Source organism: Tasmannia lanceolata, unplaced genomic scaffold, assembly GCF_043159265.1.
Source record: "Tasmannia lanceolata isolate RefF3 unplaced genomic scaffold, GAP_Taslan_0.1 ptg000037l, whole genome shotgun sequence".
NCBI classification, from domain to species: Eukaryota; Viridiplantae; Streptophyta; class Magnoliopsida; order Canellales; family Winteraceae; genus Tasmannia; species Tasmannia lanceolata.
Genome location: NW_027518714.1, coordinates 48,199,732 through 48,219,272, shown reverse-complemented (window position 1 = coordinate 48,219,272; position 19,541 = coordinate 48,199,732). Strand labels below are relative to the sequence as shown.

At 38.7% G+C, this 19,541-nt stretch overlaps 1 protein-coding gene across 1 annotated transcript; it reads left to right on the top strand.

Annotated features, from left to right (window-relative positions):
- The first annotated feature begins 5,160 nt into the window (after positions 1–5,160).
- Positions 5,161–10,103, top strand: LOC143862456 (BTB/POZ and TAZ domain-containing protein 1-like). The gene is made up of 5 exons (XM_077373509.1): positions 5,161–5,377; positions 5,593–5,726; positions 6,203–6,506; positions 7,250–7,572; positions 9,776–10,103. Exons 1-5 carry the CDS (start codon positions 5,243–5,245, stop codon positions 9,963–9,965), a joined length of 1,086 nt encoding a protein of 361 aa, XP_077229624.1. The 5' UTR covers positions 5,161–5,242; the 3' UTR covers positions 9,966–10,103.
- Positions 10,104–19,541: the final 9,438 nt, after the last annotated feature.

The following is a 19,541-nucleotide window of genomic DNA, read 5'->3' as shown; positions in this document are numbered from 1 at the left end:
TAAGAATGGTCATGCTAGGTCCTTGGATCATATCTTCTTACGTCTATTCTAGATGTACAATACAATTTGGATATCTTTTTAGGGGTTTTTAATTAAAAAAAAGGTGAGTGCGCTTATTCATAAGTCAATTGCCATTATGGAAGTAAATAGGGAGGAAGGTGGGCCCACCTGACTCCCTCCACTCGCACATGTCCAACATATGGTATCAAAATTTTCATCATTGGCCCAAAAATGTATGTCCCACTTTACAAAAAGTTACACCCAATGTCCAATCCCAACTAGACCTGGCAAACGAGTGGGTCGACCCGCGGGTGCGGGTCACGCATTCCTACGGGTTAGCAACCAGTGACCCGTACTCAGTGCGGGTGGGTCGGGTCTTGGTTGACCCGCAATGTTTTCTAAAACAGTGTTTTATAGAAAACGGTTCCTACACATATGTGTAGAGAGTTCTCTACACACTAGCTTAAAATACAGTGGGGGCCCACATTGTTTGGGTGATCCAAGCCATCCATTTTAAAGGCCCTCACATAGATAGGGTGTCTACAAAAAATCAGATCCATAGGATCATCCCATCCCTACGATTTGTGGAGGTAAAATGGATGTCTTTAAACCTTCACAAATTAGTCTATTTTTTGCCTCCACAGTTCGAATGGTTAGGATGATCCTATGGATCTGATTTTTTGTGGACACCCTATCTATGTGAGGGCCTTAAAAATGAATGGTTTGGATCACCCAAATAATGTGGCCCCCACTGTATTTTAAGCTAGTGTGTAGATAACTTATTTACACATATGTGTAGGAACCGTTTTCTCTTTTCCAAAACAGTATTTTCTATGTATAAATTCACCCCCTAATTTTCATAATGGACGATACATACTACACCATAGGATGATCCAAACCGTCCATTTGATGTCCCTGGAGGATTGCTTAGGTCGGTTTTTATAGGGAAGGAAAAAAAAGACGTTAGGGTGTGTCAATCAAAGGGGATTTTGGATTTTCTTTTATGGAAAATCAGGTTGTAAATATGATATTTCTTGAGGGGTGATAAGGGATTTGGGGTCTTTGGCGAGATTCGGCCATTTGAAAAAGGAATTTGAGGGGTAAATGGGTTCTTGGAGATTTTGGGGGAATAATACAAATGGAAAGAAGAAGAGCTCATTTTAGGGCTCAATGGCATGCATTTGTAAATATGGAGGTATTCAAGGGTATTCTCATACTTAAATGAGGCAGATGTTGTAACTTGTAAATACCAAGGAAATAAGGGCATTCTTTATTTTTATTTGACTAGTCAGATGAGTTCAAACGTCAAAAAAATGCATGCTCAAACTCATTTTCTCTTTTAAAATAAAAAACGTTAAAAAAATCTAAAAACCCAGGGGTTCCCGCAGTTGACCCGATGTCGAACCTTGTTTGTTTTTGTGGGTTGGGTCACCCGCGGATCGGTTTTGACGGTCACTAAAAAACCCCACCCGTACCCACAAATTTGCGGGTGGGTTGGGTCGACCCGGGGGCACGGGTCGCATTTGCCAGGTGTAATCCCAACCCTGTTAAGAAACAATGACAAAAGCTAAAATGAAAGTCACTTTTACTCTTCTTCCTAAAAGATACTTATTGCCATTGAGTCACACTTCTGCATCCGATTGCCTGATCTGATCCGTTGATATGAAAGGCAACTATAATGCCATTTGGATCCTAGGCCCTTGATCCATCAAACCTCATTTAGGGTTGGGCTAAACAAAGCTACACAGTTGATGTCTGTAGATCTTTATCTTATGCATGAGAATGGAAGCAAGACCGTGTAGATCTCCACATGATGTTCTACAAGATCAACGGCCTTGATCTCCCAAAACCTTCCATGATCCGAATATTGCCTTTCATAATCGATTATAAAAGTGACTTTCTACGTAGTCTCTCAACAGAGCCAAACACACTTCCCGCGAAACTACTTTAATATTTTCCTATTTGTTTCTGCCTTTGTTCAGAAGCCACCGAAATGGAAAGGTCAAGATTGTTTGGCCAAAAGATTGAACGGGTGACGTATCACCACGTGTAGGGTAGAACGAGGCATGGAAGGAAATATCACGCGACAATTTCCTCCCTTCTGACACGTGTGATTTGGACGCTTATGCTCTCTCTGGCTTCCACGAATACACGTCATTGCTGGCGGTGAATTATTTTCTTCTATTTAGATTAATAAGAAAACGGTTCCTACACACATGTGTAGATAAGTTATCACACACTAGCTTAAAATACAGTGGGGGCCACATTATTCGGGTGATCCAAACCATTCATTTTTAAGGCCCTCTCATAGATAGGGTGTCCACAAAAAATCAGATCTATATGATCATCCTAACCATTCGAACTTTGGAGGCAAAAACTGAACTAATTTGTGAAGGTTTAAAGACATCCATTTTACCTCCACAAATCGTAGGGTTGGGATGATCCTATGGATCTGATTTTTTGTAGCACCCTATCTATGTGAGGGCCTTTAAAATGGATGGCTTGGATCACCCAAACAATGTGGGCCCCCACTGTATTTTAAGCTAGTGTGTAGAGAACTCTCTACACATATGTGTAGGAACCGTTTTCTCTAATAAATAATAATAATCCTTATACTATATATAAAGCGTGAATCAGGGGTTAAAGTAATAGAGTCATCCTCACTTTTGCGTTATTTCCATTCATGTCGCACATCCCATCACAATACCTTTTGCATTGACATTTTTGTTATTCTCGGCATTAATTTTGGGCAATAAATTCCCTAGCAATTCCCTATTTTGCCCCTCAAAGATAACTTCAAACGTTAATTATACTATTCCACCTATCCCATCGCATCCTTCTGATAGAAATTGTTGATTCTTTTTAAGGATATGCTCGGCAGTTCACACCGATTTTTACCCCTCGATAATGCGTCCAAAATCTGCCAATTTTGTTGATTCCTAACTTTTTCCATCTTTTGCTAAAATTCTTCTTATGTCCAGAACAGAAAGCCAGCTGTATCCTGCTTTAATGCCTCTTTGTTCGTATCTTGCCACCTATTTTCCTTCCTGTATCGAATCTATCACCAGTGATAAATTCATCCCCTTCTATTACAATATTCACCCCCTGTTTTTCAAAATTGACTTGCAGCCCACACCATAGGATGATCCAAGCCGTCCATTTGATGGGTCACAATGTAAATAGGTTGTGCCCCAAAAAATCATTTCCATAGGATGATCTTGGCCGTCCAATCTATAAAGGTTTGATAAAATGGAGTTTTTCTATAGACCGGAGGGCTAGGATCATCCTATGAAACTGATTTTGGATCATCCTATGTTGTGGGTTGTACAATCCATTTTGAAAAGTAGGGGGTGAATTTATCACCGCCCTTATTTATTGCTTCATTCACCTAAATCCTAATCTTTCAATTTGTGGATGTTTATATACATGCAAGCAAATTTCTTCTATGTGGAAATGATTTTTTGGGCATAAGTTGCCGTGGCCCATCTAATAGACGGTTTGGATCTTCCTATGGTGCGGGCCATACCGTACTTTTCATAAAGTGAGGAGTGCCCTCGTCAAAATACAGTAGTGCGGATAACATTTCCCTATTTATATACACCAACTTCTTTAACTTGTTACCAGCCCATGTTAGAGAAATTATATGACCTTGATGGATGGTCACTATATAAAAAGTTAAAAAAAACGCATGTTTGTGGGCTTCAGCTCATTTAAGCTTATATGAGCTTGAGTGCCCAAACACATGGCTCCCACATTTTTTGTGGTGATCCAAACCATTCATTTGCAAGGCCCATCATAGATAGGGTGTGTACCAAAAATCAAGTCCCTACAATCTATATATGAAGGGCATATTTTGGAAACCTCTATAGATCGAAGGGTTGGGATCATCTTGTGGAAATCATAGTCCCTTATTTTTCAAAAAAGTAGGTGTCATTATCAATACAAGGGTGTAGTTAAATCGTCTATATATTATCTAAGCGGGCTAATATATTGGTCATTTGGTGAGGAAAATCTGGTCCGTCAAATATTTAATTGGTGATATTAGGCTGAAGAAATGATATCCGCACTCCTTTGCTTTAATAATGGGTGTCATTATCAATAGAAGGATTTACATGCTTGCTGTCTTATGTTGATTCTGCTTCCGATTCCCCGTAGACATTTCACATTTCCCATTGAAAGCACGACACGGCGTCATTATCAAAATAAGCCCTTATAGTCCCTTATTACGATACTTTTAAAATATATTTGACTATACGGACTTTCACAATAGGTTGTGTGCCAAAAATCATTTCCATGGGATGATCCCAACTCAGTGATCTATAGAGGTTTCCAAAATATGTCATTCCTCTATACATTGTAGGGATGGGATCATCATATGGGAATGATCAAATGGACGGTTTGGATCATCCTCTGGTGTAGGCTGTAAAAATACTTTTTGAAAAAAACTTAGCTACATTTTTTATAGGTAATCAGGATTTGGTGGAGACCCCACCGGCTTATTGAAAAATACTTCACTACATGGGCTTACACCACGTGGATCCGTGTGAAGAGATATCACATTGCTATGATTCTAGATATAGACTTCTACTCACCAAAATGAGATCTATATAATAATGAATATTTGCTACAGGCACACGTTAAAGAGTCTTAAAACAACACAGGGATTTAATTACATGAACTTATTAACGCTTTTACATGTTATGGGTTTCATATTTTTTGCTATGTTGGTTCTAAATTGCCTTCTAAAATTTTATATTATTGGGTAAATGTTTTGAGGCATATTAGTAGTATTTATGTACTAAAACTTCACTAGAAAATCACTAGAAGGAGATGATAAATTCGCACACGCTGTATGATAATTCGCACCCCTGATAACGTCTTATCCACGTGGGGCGAAAATAGAAGCTGAGTCGACAAGATTAGCTCGAGTCGGCGTCAGCAACAGAGGAGGCGTTTCTCAGCCCCAAAAGCCGCTTAAATAGAACACCTGCCTTACTCGTCGCTGACGGGGCAGTTTATCTTCCACGTCATCCTAAGAAAATAACAAAAGATTTAAAACAAAAAAAGAAAAAGAAAAAGGAAAAACAGAATAATAATAATAATAAATAAAGAAAAAAGGCAAAAGAAAATGTTTCTGTGTTTGACTCTCTGCCTCTCTGGGCTGTCTCTGTTTTACAGACTAGCAAAGTTTGTCTATAAATAGGGAGAGGCGGCTTCGTGGGAGAGACATATCAACATTTTCATGGAACAAAATCAAGCCCTCTTTCCGATCAGAATTCCGGCCGGGAACGATGGATTTTCCGGCGAGATCTCTAATGCCGACGTACGGATCATCACTTCCGGCGGACTGAAAATCCCCGCTCATTCAATCGTCCTGGTACTCGCTTGTTCTATACTTTTACCTTCTTAATCGAGATTTTGATCTGTTTTTTTTTTTTTTTTTTTCTGAACTTCCGATCTGATTATTATATTTTCTGATCTCGATATTCAGATGTATATGACTCAGTTATATACTTAATTAAACAAAAAAGATGTTTAGATTGTGAAGCTCTGATGATTTTTTTTTTCTTTTTTGTGTTATTTGAAATAAAGGCTATAGCCTCGCCTGTGCTGGAAAAGATGTTGAATGAGCCAAAGAAGCGTAGGGGTTTAGAGGACATAATCCCTATTCTAGGTGTCCCTTGCAATGCTGTGGTTGCGTTTGTTAGATACCTCTATTTCTCAAGGTGAGTTAGAGAAAAGCTAAAGCTTTTGATTTTGCCTACTATCTGTCATTAAACTGCACCAGATGATCTAAACCGTCAGATGATTGATCAATGGCTTAGATCATCTGGCTCTCGGAAACCCATTAAAAAAAAGGAAAGACAAGCAAAGTTTGTGCAATTATTAAAACATGTAGTGCCAATATTAGTGATCTTTTTTTTATAGTAAAATTACCATCTTCTCAAATTACCAGCTTTCTTCCCCTACGTAATAAAGATTCAAATTCACCCCTATCTGTTCAGAGAGAAGACAAAAAAAGGGCAGTGACAAATGAGCCAAACCACCTTTGGAATTCGGTGGTTGAGTGGAACCCACTAATTTTACGACACACTACAGTAATTATTAATGTAAATTATCCAGAGACGTAAACTCTTTGTCAATTTTTCTTTCAAAAGCTTAGGATTGAAATTGACCAAAATGCCCCCCTTTTTTGTTGCAGATGCTCAGATGAAGACATGGAGAAATATGGGATCCACCTTCTTGTTCTATCTCACGTCTTTTCAGTAGCTTCCCTTAAGCAAATATGCACCAAAGGCTTAGCCGAGTTGGTGACTGTAGAGAATGTGGTGGATGTGCTCCAACTGGCCAGGCTCTGCGATGCACCTTACCTTTACGTGAAATGTATGAAGGTTATTTCCAAGGATTTCAAGGCTGTTGAGAATACAGAAGGGTGGAGATTCTTGCAAAATCATGACCCTTGGCTCGAGCTCGAGCTCCTCCAATATCTCGACGAGGCTGAATCGGTAATAATACTAATATTTTCTGGCTTATATTCAACTCTATATACATTATACATTAGGGGTTTATCCAGAAGAAGTCTTCTACTTTGCTTCATTTGCAAAAACAGTCGGACAGAGTAATCACATTTGAGTAAATATTCCAAATCATGATCATGCCATCAATTTGTGACCAAAATACCCATGGGATTGTTTTTGACTCATAAAAGACCACAATGTACTTACATGTAAAAATACCAAAATACCCGTAACACTTGGTGATATGTTTTGCTAAGGTGGATCCCACCAACTCAACCCAAACCCGTGCATTGGGTGAGGCCCACCTTTTTGCCTCATGATTTGATGGGGTAGGGTCGCGCACACTCCACCCGTGCAACAGACCAACTGCGAAAAGCCTTTTGTGATGGACGCTTCAGGCTGGTCTGACGTGCAAGAAACCAGCTGCGAAAAGCCTTTTGCGATGGATGCTAGCAATTCCCTAGAAATGATACTATGACATCCTTGATTCAAAACATATCATTGACTGCGATGGGTATATTGGTCTTTTTACATGATTAGTCATTTACGAGTAAAAAAACAATCCATAGGTGTATTTTGGTCACAAATTGTTGTCATTACCAGATATGCAAAATTCACTCAAATGTGATGACTCTACTTGCAAATTGTCTAACTGCAAGACTAAAACTTATTTTGCAAAACACTTTACTGAAGCTTCAGTGTATTAACCAATTCTCTTTCCATTAAAACAGAGGCAGAAGCGAAGAATTAGAAACAGAACATATCAGAATGTGTATCTACTTCTAAGTGAAGCAATGGAATGCCTTCAGCACATATTCACAGAAGGGTGTGCCAGCGTTGCCCCCTATGACAAAGAGCCCAACAAGAGCAAAGGCCCCTGCAAAAACTTCTCTACTTGTAAGAAGCTTCAACTCCTCATTCGTCACTTTGCCACTTGTACGAAGAAAATCCCAGGTGGATGCTCTCACTGCAAAAGGATGTGGCAACTACTTCGTCTTCATTCCTCAATCTGTGACCAACCTGAAGGGGATCCGTGCAAAGTTCCTCTCTGCAGGTATGATTTTAATTTCCTCTTATTTGGGTATAATTGATGAAATATAAAGGGAAGTGATATATCCGCCCCTTTTGATTACTAGTGACAGCCAACAGCAGTGTATCAATGACTAAAGAGGTGAGAAGAATTCAATGGACCTGATTGCTACGTACACTGGTGCTAGGTGTCCCAAGTAAAGAACGGGGTGAATTTATCATTTCCCAATATAAATTATTAAATAACATTAATTCTAACAGCTTAAGGTTTGGAGTTTTGGCTATTTCACGTGATATAGGTCCTAGGTTTAAAACCCAACAACTCCTTGATATTAAAATTTCACGCCAATCTAAAACAGGGGCCACATATGCCACGTGTACCAAAAAAAAAAAAAAAGAAGAGAACCCACATACGAGGGAGTGTGATGAAATATAATTTATTAAATAATACCAACTCTAACAGCTTAAGCTTTTAGAGTAATTGCTTGTTTCACATGGTATCAGAGCTATTATTAGCTTGCGCCACAGTTCTTGGTTCAAAACCCAACAACTTCTTGATATTAAAAATCCATGTTTAGGATCAAGCTAAAAGAAGAGGTCACACGTGAGTGGGAGTGTTGAAGTATAAATGATCAAATAACACCATCTAGCTCAAGCCTTTGGATCAATTAGTTGTTTCAACCATGGTTTCAAAATTCGGTTTTGGAGTACGTTTCGGTCCTCATCAAAACCGACAATTTTGGTGAAATCTGACGTTATATTTTATTTAATACACAATTTCGGCCGACATTACCAAAATTTCAAAAAAATATTATTTAATTAAAAAGACCGAGATTTTTGGATTGAATTTCCTTACATTTCGGACGAAATTTCAGCCCAAAAAGATCAAGATTTTGGGTTGAATTTCCTTACATTTTGGACGAAATTTCGAACCAAATGTAACGTTTCGGGTATGCGTGATTTCGATTTGGGTCAAAATTTAAAACCATGGTTTTAACATACACCGAAATTCTCGGTGTAATTTTGCTTGAGTGGTGGGCCGTGGGTGTTTGGTAACGAAGATGATGGGAAATAAGGGAGTTTGGTGAGGAAGATGATGGGAATTGGGAAGGATAGAAAACGTGCCTACCTTTTATTAATATGGTGGGCCCGTTGGAATCTTGTGTTCCTGGGCGTCCAGTGACCAACCGAAAACAAAAAATATTGAAATTATTAGAAGGGGACTGATGTTTATTTTGGATTTCAGTCATTGTCAAGTACAACTATGACCACCTCAGCCAACCAGAGAAGTTCTAGAATAAGAAGAGAGGTGTATCTATCAAAAGATAAAAGAAAGACCATGCAGAAAGTCACTTCTACAATCAATGGTAAAAGTCAATTTTTGGGTTTGATTATGTAGAGTATCATGAATCGACCCAAGCGGTCCATGCTTCAGATAAAGGACTTAAAAAATCAAGGGTTTATCTTTTCTTGGCAAAATCCTAAATGAGGATTCATGGATCAAGGGCCTAGGATCATCCAATGAAGGTGTTCGTCAATGGCATTTGGTTGATCAACGAGCCTAATTACATGAACAAGACAACGTAGAAATTCTTTTAGCAATGAGCGTAAAAGTGGCTTAGTTTTATCATTTTCCGCAGATATAATCAGGAGACTTTATATGGTGTGAGCCTTTATAGTCTAGTATTTTTTAACAATTACCATACGGCCGACACCATAGGATGATCCAAACCGTCCATTTAATGGGCCACAATGTAAATAGGTTGATACCTAAAAATAATTTCCATAAGATGAACCCAACCCTCCGATCTATAGAGGTTTCCATAATATGCAGTTCCTCTATAGATAATTTTTATATAGATTAGAGGGCTAGGTCCATCCTATGGAAATCTGTTTTTGGGCTCACCTATTTACGTTGTGGCCCATCAAATAGACAGATTGGATCATCCTATGGTGGGGCCTGTACAGTACTTTTTAAAATATACCGGCGGGCTTTCACCATACGTGTGGGTTCGAACAGTGGATCATTTTCAGGTGATGGGTCCCCATGTCTCAACCATCCAAAAGATTTACACAGGAATAATCAACGTATGCGATTAAAATGAACTATTAAGGATAAGTCCTGTTTTTTTTTACAACCGTTCATCATTCTTTAGTCCTTTTTAAGACTGTATTTGTATTCTGACGTAGTGTTTCATTGTTGGGGTTTGTTTTGTATATAAATACAGGCATTTCAAGTTGAGAATGCAGGAAGAGAGGAAAGGAGAATATGGGAAGTGGAGACTATTAGTGAGGAAGGTGATGTCTGCCAAAGCTATTTCTTCATTATCCAAGGGAAAAAGAGTAGAAATGGAGGTACAAAAGACTTTGAGCGTGGATGATAGGCATCATAACCAAATTTGCATTGATTGCTTCTAAGCACGAAAAAAACATAAAAATGGTTGGAGGCGTGCATTGTAAAAATGGGTGGGTTTTAACTGTTTCTTCTCTTTTATATTCCCTTTTGGTACGGAGATTGTTAGTAATAGAGATTCATTGAGTGAGTTGAATGTTGAATGTTGAATGTTGAATGTTGAATGTTGAATGTAGGGTCCCTTTGTAGTGGGATTTATAATGGTACACGAAGGAACAGAGAATATGAATAGAATGAGGGGTGCGTATAGTGAATGAGGGGGATTCCATATTATTGAAAGAAAAGAGTGTGATGTGGGTCGGTGCTTAAAACAATAAAACTACGCTTTGAATATTCCGTCTTGGTTACAGAATTTAGTATGGCTCGGTGCTCGATAAAGGATTGAGGAATGTATGTGATTCCATGTTCAGATGATAATTATGTCTGTCTCCAACATTTGATTTCAACTCATAGTATTTGGACCCATTCTATGGATGGGTGTAAAATGATGGGATCCACCCATCAAATGATGAGGTCCAAAAATGTGTGTGTGTGTTGGGTGGGGGGGGGGGTTGTCATCCGATGGCTGGAGATAGTGGGACCCACCCCATAATAGGATGAGGTGTGAAATGGTGGGCCCTACCCTATGCATGATTTGGGTGGAGATAGTGGGCCCTATCATATTATGTGAAACTACCAATTACTCCAAAAGCTTAAGGTACTGGAGAAGGCGTTATTTAATCTTTTATACTTTAACACTCCCACTCATGTGTGGTCCCTTTTTTTAGGTTTGACCTATACGTGGCACATGTGGCCCCACTTATGGATTGGCCATTGCATGTTGATTTTTAATATCAAGGAGTTTTGAACCCAAAATCTTGCTCGGATACCATGTAAATTTTAGGTGAATAGCATTTCTACAATTCACATTGATGCAAGAAGAAATTGTATGCAATGAGGGATCCCATTGTTGGGCCAGGGTTACACACGCAAAAGCAAAACGATCCCACTCAGAAAGATTAGCGGATGTGGATGGGCATATAAGGACATGGGCACCCTATCCGGGTCCCAAAAAGTGGTATCAAAGCTACCGCGTGGTAACCCCGATGTACCCCTTGAGGACGAAAATGTCCCTCGGGGAAGATCTCGGTAACCCCGGTGTACCTCCGAGGATGGTGAAATTCAAGAGAAAATCTCGTAGTTCCTATTTTGCCTCCGTGTGAAGGGGCAAGATTATCCACGTTGCCTCCACGTGGAGGGGGAGATTGTTGGGGGGTTCCCCACGCAAAAGCAAAAAGATCCCACATCGGAAAGATTAGCGGATGTGGATGGGCTTATAAGGACATGTGCACCCTCGCCTTAACGGCTAGCTTTTATGGGTGAGTTCTACCCGGGTCCCAATATATACCGCAACTATTATTGTCAAACCCGAATTAGTAGGTAACTTGAATGTTCACAGAAAATCTGATTTATTAGGTAACTTGAATGCTAGCAGGAAAACCGATTTATTAGGGGAAAACAGCATGTTAACACCAAAACCAATTTACTTTAAATGAAGACCGATTTTTTAGGGGAAAAACTTTTCCAATAAAAAGACCGAACGACAATGGAAAGAAACATGGTTAGTATCCCTATTGGAAATCACCCAAGAAAGCTTCAATCCCCCTCCCCCTACTTGTTAGGGGGATAAATCAAAACAAATTCTGGGGGGTGGAGGGAATCGACCACGGACTATATACCCTTAAAGGTCTGTTCGACTGAGTGGAGTGTGTTTTCCTTGAACAATATGAAGAATGCTAAACTGAAAGGTGCTCTAACCAAAAGCCGCCACAAGGACACCCCCATTGGATCCACACCATCAAACTGCATTTATAAAAGCAATGAAAAATGTAAAACTAGAGGAATAAAAATTGAGTTGAATTGTTAAAAAATCAAGTTTGAGTTGAATGTGTGGAAATTTGGCTTAAATGAAAAATGGTAGAAAATCGAAAATTAGCTTAAATCGAAAAAAATGGTAAAAAGTTGAATTGGTAAAATTTGGGTTCGGTGAAGAATTAGCTTAAATCGAAAAAATCAACAAAAAATGGTAGAAAATTGGGTTGAATTGGTAAAACAAATCGGTTAAATCGATCATAATCAATTTTTTACCGATTCAACCCCCTTTTCTTCTTTTTTTAATTTTAATTTAAGCCTATTTTTCACCGATTCAAGCCATTTTTTTTTCGATTCAAGCTGATTGTTTGACGATTCAACTTAATTTTGTCATTTCAACCCTATTTTGCCCATTTTTTACCAATTTTTCCCTAATATATATTCTTCCTCTCCTTTCACAGACGAAGAGAAATGTCCATCGTCAAAGGGCGTGGCTGTTGAAGTATAAATGATTAAATAACACCAACTCTAACAGCTTAAGCTTTAGGAGTAATTGGTTATTTTCAACTGGCATCAGAGCTATTGCCTCACAGTAGGTCCTGGGTTCAAACCCAACAACTCCTTAATATTGAAAATCCATATGTACGGCCAACCCAAAAGAGGAGCCACATGTGCCACGTGTAGGGCCAACAAAAAAAAAAGAAAAAGAGGGGCCACACGTGAGGGGAGTGTTGAAGTATAAATGACTAAATAACATCTACTCTAACAACTCAAGCTTCTTGAGCAATTTGTTGTTTCAGTCGTTATCAGAGCCAAATATCCTAAGAGCTTAAAAGAGCCGAACATATTTCTACAACCATTTCACCTACTTACCGAGTTACCGTAACTATATGTGAAAAACATTTCTTTTGTCCAACTAAATTCGAAGACACTGCAAGTCACCCACATGTGTGTTGCTTTCTCTACGGCAATTCAATACGTCACAATCCTCTTCGTACTAACTTTGAGTAGAACCCAGCTAAAAACAAGTTGGGTCCATTCTTCGTGAGGACAACAAATTCAATGTCACACAATCAAGCCTAATGAGTGTTTATATAGAACACTCAAGAGGATAAACATAGAAACTAGTATCACAAGATTTATGGAAAGAGATTTGACAAGATATGGGAAGATAATCTCAATACCTAATCTAGCCTCCCTGCATAATCTTCCCCAATTAATCCAAATCAAATCTTGGAAGATGTGATTTTATTCTACCTAATCAAACCATAGTTGCCTAATCTAACCTATTGTGAGATTTCACATATTCTAACATGCCCCTCAAACGTATATGGATTGAAAATCGATAAACGTTTGATTACAATGAATATCCCCAAAAAAATATAAAATTTTGCCAATTTTGTTGGATGTTGTCACGATGTCTGCTTGATGTATGTTGCCAATATTGTTGAAAATGACGGATGATGGCCGCCTGTTGTTGAAGAATGTGTCGCATTAAAAAGGTGAGCCGCAAAAAGCTTCAATGAACTGGACTGGACTCAAGCCTGGATGGGCGTGTCATTAGGCCGATTAGAATATCCAACCTTTTGAAAATAGGTCACAATGCACCAATGCCAGAATGGGCAAGAAATGAGTCACAATGGACGAATGTCGGAATAGGCAAGAAATGGCCTCTATGGGCAAAAGAAAGCCTCAATTGGCAGACTTCACAGGTCAGCTTGAGATACCAATCCTTACAAAAGAGAGAAATTGCTCTTTCAGGCACGAACCTCAAAGAGAGAGGCCTTGAGTAGAGCTCCTATTTCAGGCACGCACCACAAAGAGAGGTACATCAACCGAAATAGTCGAAAGACTAAAATATAAAGAAAGAGATGAAAGAAATAGAGGAGAAAGCGACATATAGTGGCTAGGAATGGTGGCAACAATTATCGACGAAAAATTGGACATTGGGAAAAAGTGTGCAAATATCAAATATGTGTTTTGAAAATGCAAATCACTTTTTTCTTTTTTGTGAAGGTGTTGACAGCAAAATAAGGAGACCGTGTACTTGGTACAAGCTGATGAGAGGGGCGCATTCAAGAAGATGAGGGGTTATTGAAGGCAACCAAGAAAGTCTTGAAAATTAGATGGGAAAAGAATGCAAGGAGATTGAACAAGAATGTTAAGGAATTATGCTAAAGATGCAAGGAGATTGAAACTAATGAAGCTGGTAAGGGAGGCACTACTAGTGGTGTTAATTTGAGAAAGAGAATGTGTGAGCAATGGTGGCCGGGCGGACAGCTAGATCGGTCGTCCCCCGGATAAAGCAACTATTTGTCTTGTGGTCACTTCAAGATCGGTGGCTCTGATACCATGTAAAATATTGAAGATTTCCACTAATCTTTGCTTATCTTACAATCAAGCCTAATGAGTATTTATATAGAACACTCAAGAGGATAAACATAGAAACTAGTATCACAAGATTTATGGAAAGAGATTTTGACAAGATATGGGAAGATAATCTCAATACCTAATCTAGCCTCCCTGCATAATCTTCTCCAATTAATCCAAATCAAATCTTGGAAGATGTGATTTTATTCTACCTAATCAAACCATAGTTGCCTAATCTAACCTATTGTGAGATTTCACATATTCTAACATGCCCCTCAAACGTATATGGATTGAAAATCGATAAACGTTTGATTGCAATGAATATCCCCAAAAAAATATAAAAATTTGCCAATTTTGTTGGATGTTGTCACGATGTCTGCTTGATGTATGTTGCCAATATTGTTGAAAATGACGGATGATGGCCGCCTGTTGTTGAAGAATGTGTCGCATTAAAAAGGTGAGCCGCAAAAAGCTTCAATGAACTGGACTGGACTCAAGCTTGGATGGGCGTGTCATTAGGCCGATTAGAATATCCAACCTTTTGAAAATGGGTCACAATGCACCAATGCCAGAATGGGCAAGAAATGAGTCACAATGGACGAATGCCGGAATAAGCAAGAAATGGCCTCTATGGGCAAAAGAAAGCCTCAATTGGCAGATTTCACAGGTCAGCTTGAGATACCAATCCTTACAAAAGAGAGAAATTGCTCTTTCAGGCACGAACCTCAAAGAGAGAGGCCTTGAGTAGAGCTCCTATTTCAAGCACGCACCACAAACAGGTACCTCAACCGAAATAGTCGAAAGACTAAAATATAAAGAAAGAGATGAAAGAAATAGAGGAGAAAATGACAAATAGTGGCTAGAAATAGTGGCAACAATTATCGACGAAAAATTGGACATTGGGAAAAAGTGTGCAAATATCAAATATGTGTTTTGAAAATGCAAATCATTTTTTTCTTTTTTGTGAAGGTGTTGACAGCAAAATAAGGAGACCGTGTACTTGGCACAAGATGATCAGAGGGGCGCATTCAAGAAGATGAGGGGTTATTGAAGGCAACCAAGAAAGTCTTGAAAATTAGATGGGAAAAGAATGCAAGGAGATTGAACAAGAATGTTAAGGAATTATGCTAAAGATGCAAGGAGATTGAAACTAATGAAGCTAGTAAGGAAGGCATCACTAGTGGTGTTAATTTGAGAAAGAGAATGTGGGAGCAATGGTGGCCGGGCGGACGGCTAGATCGGCCGTCCACCGGATAAAGCAGCTATTTGTCTTGTGGTCACTTCAAGATCGGTGGCTCTGATACCATGTAAAATATTGAAGATTTCCACTAATCTTTGCTTATCTTACAATCAAGCCTAATGAGTGTTTATATAGAACACTCAAGAGGATAAACATAGAAACTAGTATCACAAGATTTATGCAAAGAGATTTGACAAGATATGGGAAGATAATCTCAATACCTAATCTAGCCTCCCTGCATAATCTTCCCCACTTAATCTTGGAAGATGTGATTTTATTCTACCTAATCAAACTATAGTTTCCTAATCTAACCTATTGGTGAGATCTCACATATTCTAACACACAACGCCTCTTCGTACTAACTTTGAGTAGAGTCCAGCTAAAATAGTGGGCCATTCTCCTAGAGGACAACCAATTCAATATGTCACAAAGCTTCTTCGTACTAACTTTGAGTAGAACCCAGCTACCCAGCTGTAAAAGGGGGCTATTCATCTTAAGGACAACCAATTCTTCGAGCAGTTCTATTGGTAAATTTCTAAAGGAACCTCAAGACCCATAATTAGAGATTCTTCTAATGTTATGGAGGAAAATACCAAAGGCGGCTAGTTTATTTTCTGAACTTCGAGAGCCGGCGAGTTTTCAACTTTACTCCCTGACACAACCAAAGGACTTGTGTCAGACCAAATTAAGACCATTTTGCCCTTCGTTGCAGGTTTCCGATGGGATACATCACATCCAACTTTTTCTGCTGATTGTGTGTCTTTTTCTCCTCGCACTAAGTGTAAAGATAGCAATAATCTTTGCCATTGAGACGGAAATTGACCGGTACAAAGTATGGTGCGTCTGGAATAATGATGGGTGCTAGTGGCATACATCACATCCAACTTTTTCTGCTGATTGCGTGTCTTTTTCTACTCGCACTAAGTGTAAAGATAGCAATAATCTTTGCCGTTGAGGCGAAAATTGACGGCTACAAGGCAAGGTGTGACTGAAATGCAGATGGGTGCGATTGGAAAATAGGAAACTGGAAACGACGACGTTAATGTGTGTGTGTACACACATACACACACACACACACACACACACACACACACACACACACACACACACATATATATATATATATATATATATATATATATATATATATAATATAAGAAAAAAACTAAAATATAACATATCTAAAAGATATAAAAAAAATTAAAACTTATAAATACATATTGTTCTCATTTACGTAATTGTCATATTTTTATACTTTTAATTTGTCATTTTTTCAGTAGTTGTCATATAAAGGTACCTTTTTGTAGTTTTTCTACTTTATAGCCTATTTTCCGTAATTTTTCTCCAAAACTTAGGACTTTTCATGGCTATGACAGGATTATTATTCACCATAATTATTATTATGCTAGCCACCTTTGCAAAAGTCTTTAATTCGGTGCAATTTTTACCACGTCAAGAATAAGACAAATCTCTTAAAAAGTCACATAAATAGCTAACATCAAAGGATGGGCGAGAAGTAGCCTTTGGCGAATGTGGCTAGCAAATACCTATAAAAACAATAAAAAAACAGAAAATCTATATACAACCCACACCATAGGATGGTCCAAACCGTTCATTTGATGTAATGGAAGTTTTTGCCATTGGGCGGTGATAAATTCAGCCTCTTCTATTCACCCCTATTTGTCAAAATGGACTATAGAGCCCACAACATAGGATGATCCTAACCGTCCATTTGATGGCCACCATTGGGCGGTGATAAATTCACCTCCTTCTATTCACCCCTATTTGTCAAAATGGACTATACAGCCCACACCATAGGATGATCCAAACCGTCCATTTGATGGCCACCATGGACGGTGATAAATTCACGCCCTTCTATTCACCCATATTTGTCAAAATGGACTATACATCCCACACCATAGGATGATCCAAACCGTCCATTTGATGGCCACCATTGGACGGCGATAAATTCACGCCCTTCTATTCACCCCTATTTGTCAAAATGAACTATACAGCCCACATCATAGGATGATCCAAACCGTCCATTTGACGGCCACAATGTATATGTGCAAGTTTATAATATAAGAAAAAAACTAAAATATAACATATCTAAAAAATATTAAAAAAAATTAAAACATATAAAACATATAAGAAGATAACGTCGAAGTTAATGTTGACGTTAACAATTTAAGGTGGCATGAAACGATATGAATGATACTGACTTCTATTTTTCTTATTGTTGTCAGACACTCCTCACTTTATTAAAAGTACGGTATGGCCTTCACCATAGGATGATCCAAACCGTTCATTAGATGGGCCACACCCTAAATAGATTGTGCCCCAAAAATTATTTCCACATGTTGATCCTAACCCTCTGATCTATAGAGGGCTAGTATCAACCCTCTAACATTCTGATCGGAGGGTTAGGATCAACCTGTGGAAATAATATTTGGGGCACAACCTATTTAGGCTGTGGCCCATCTAATGGACGGTTTGGATCATCCTATGGTGCAGTCCGTACCGTACTTTTAATAAAGTGAGGAGTGCTCTCATCAAAATATAATAATACTGCTGATAACATTTCCCTTTCTTTAATGCAATCGCACCGATATACATTCTGATCGCACCCATCATTCTTCCAAAGGCACCTTACTTTGTACCCGAGATTCCCACCTCAACGGCAAAGATTATTTATGTCTTTACAATTACATTCACAACGTGGACGTTGACATGAAATGATTTACATTCTTTGGGGGATTTCGAGGTATATTTAATGCAAGTTGAAACAAAGACGCAATGGATGTGATTTACGAAGGGCAAAATGGTCTACATTTAATCTGACACATGTCCTTTGGCTGTGCAGGTCGTAAAGTTGAAAACCCGCCACCACCTATGGAAGTTCAGGAAAAAAAACTAGCCTCCTTTGGTGTTTTCCTTAATGTTATGACCCTGATATTGTGTCGATAGTGTCTTTCTCAACTGACATAACTGAAACCTAGTGTCAAGTAATTTACTATTTCCACACATTTACTTATTATCAGTAGTTCTTAAACACATTTACTAATTACCAGCTTACGCATTCATAACATGAGACTCAACTCCTCAAGCTGCGGTATTGTCTCTGATGTCTTCTATGAATGTGTCGAAGGCGGACCATATAGGATATCGGATCATGAGATCCCCTTTCTCAATCCGTAATACCCAAACTCGTATGTCTCTTTATTAGTTTACAAAAACAAAAGGCAGCTATTTCAAGAATGAATCCTCGAAATAGAAGAGGGAGTGGACATCCATAGATCGATTCTCACCCCGAGCTCCGAGAGGAGCTTTCCCTGGGCTTTGGAAAACACGTGGAAGTAGAATCCCTTGCACTTAGGGGTGTAAACGGATCGAATTCGAAGCGGATATGGCTATATCCAAATTCAAATTCGATTACAGTATACACTATCCGAATTCGAATTCAAATTCGACGGATATTTAATATCTATTACTGAATTCGATTATGGCGGATATTGTTCGAATTCGGACATTATCCGTATATCTGGTAAATTCGAGCCGTCCATCTTGTCTTTGATGACTAGGAACTTACCATTTCAAACGAATTCGGATATACGAATACTGATGCGGATATTCAGGATAAATGAATGCACTTCTCGAATTCGGATGTTTAACGGATCGGATGTACCATTACCAGATTCGCATCCGCTAAGAGCTGGATATCTTATAAACGGATTCGGATAATATTATTCACTTTAAACAGATTCAGACGCAGAAGGTAATCAAATTTTCGAATATCCATTTACATCCCTACTTGCACTTATTCCTTTCTCGTCGGTCCTTAGTCCTTACCAAACTCCCTGGTAATGGTTTTGATTAGTCAGCCCCATATCTTTTTATGTGGATTCTCTACCTGTTTGGGAAAGTGAATCTACATTTCGACTCCAAGGTGCAGCCACTTCAGTCATAGCTCGACGTTTCTCCAACAGAATAAGGGAAAAAAAGATAACATCGTTTGGGGAAAATGGGCAATCAGAAATTCTGGTGTTAGATCCACGTCTATAAAAAACTTGGTCTAAAATTTTCAAAAAGAAAAAAGAGCCTTTTATGATTACATCGGTAA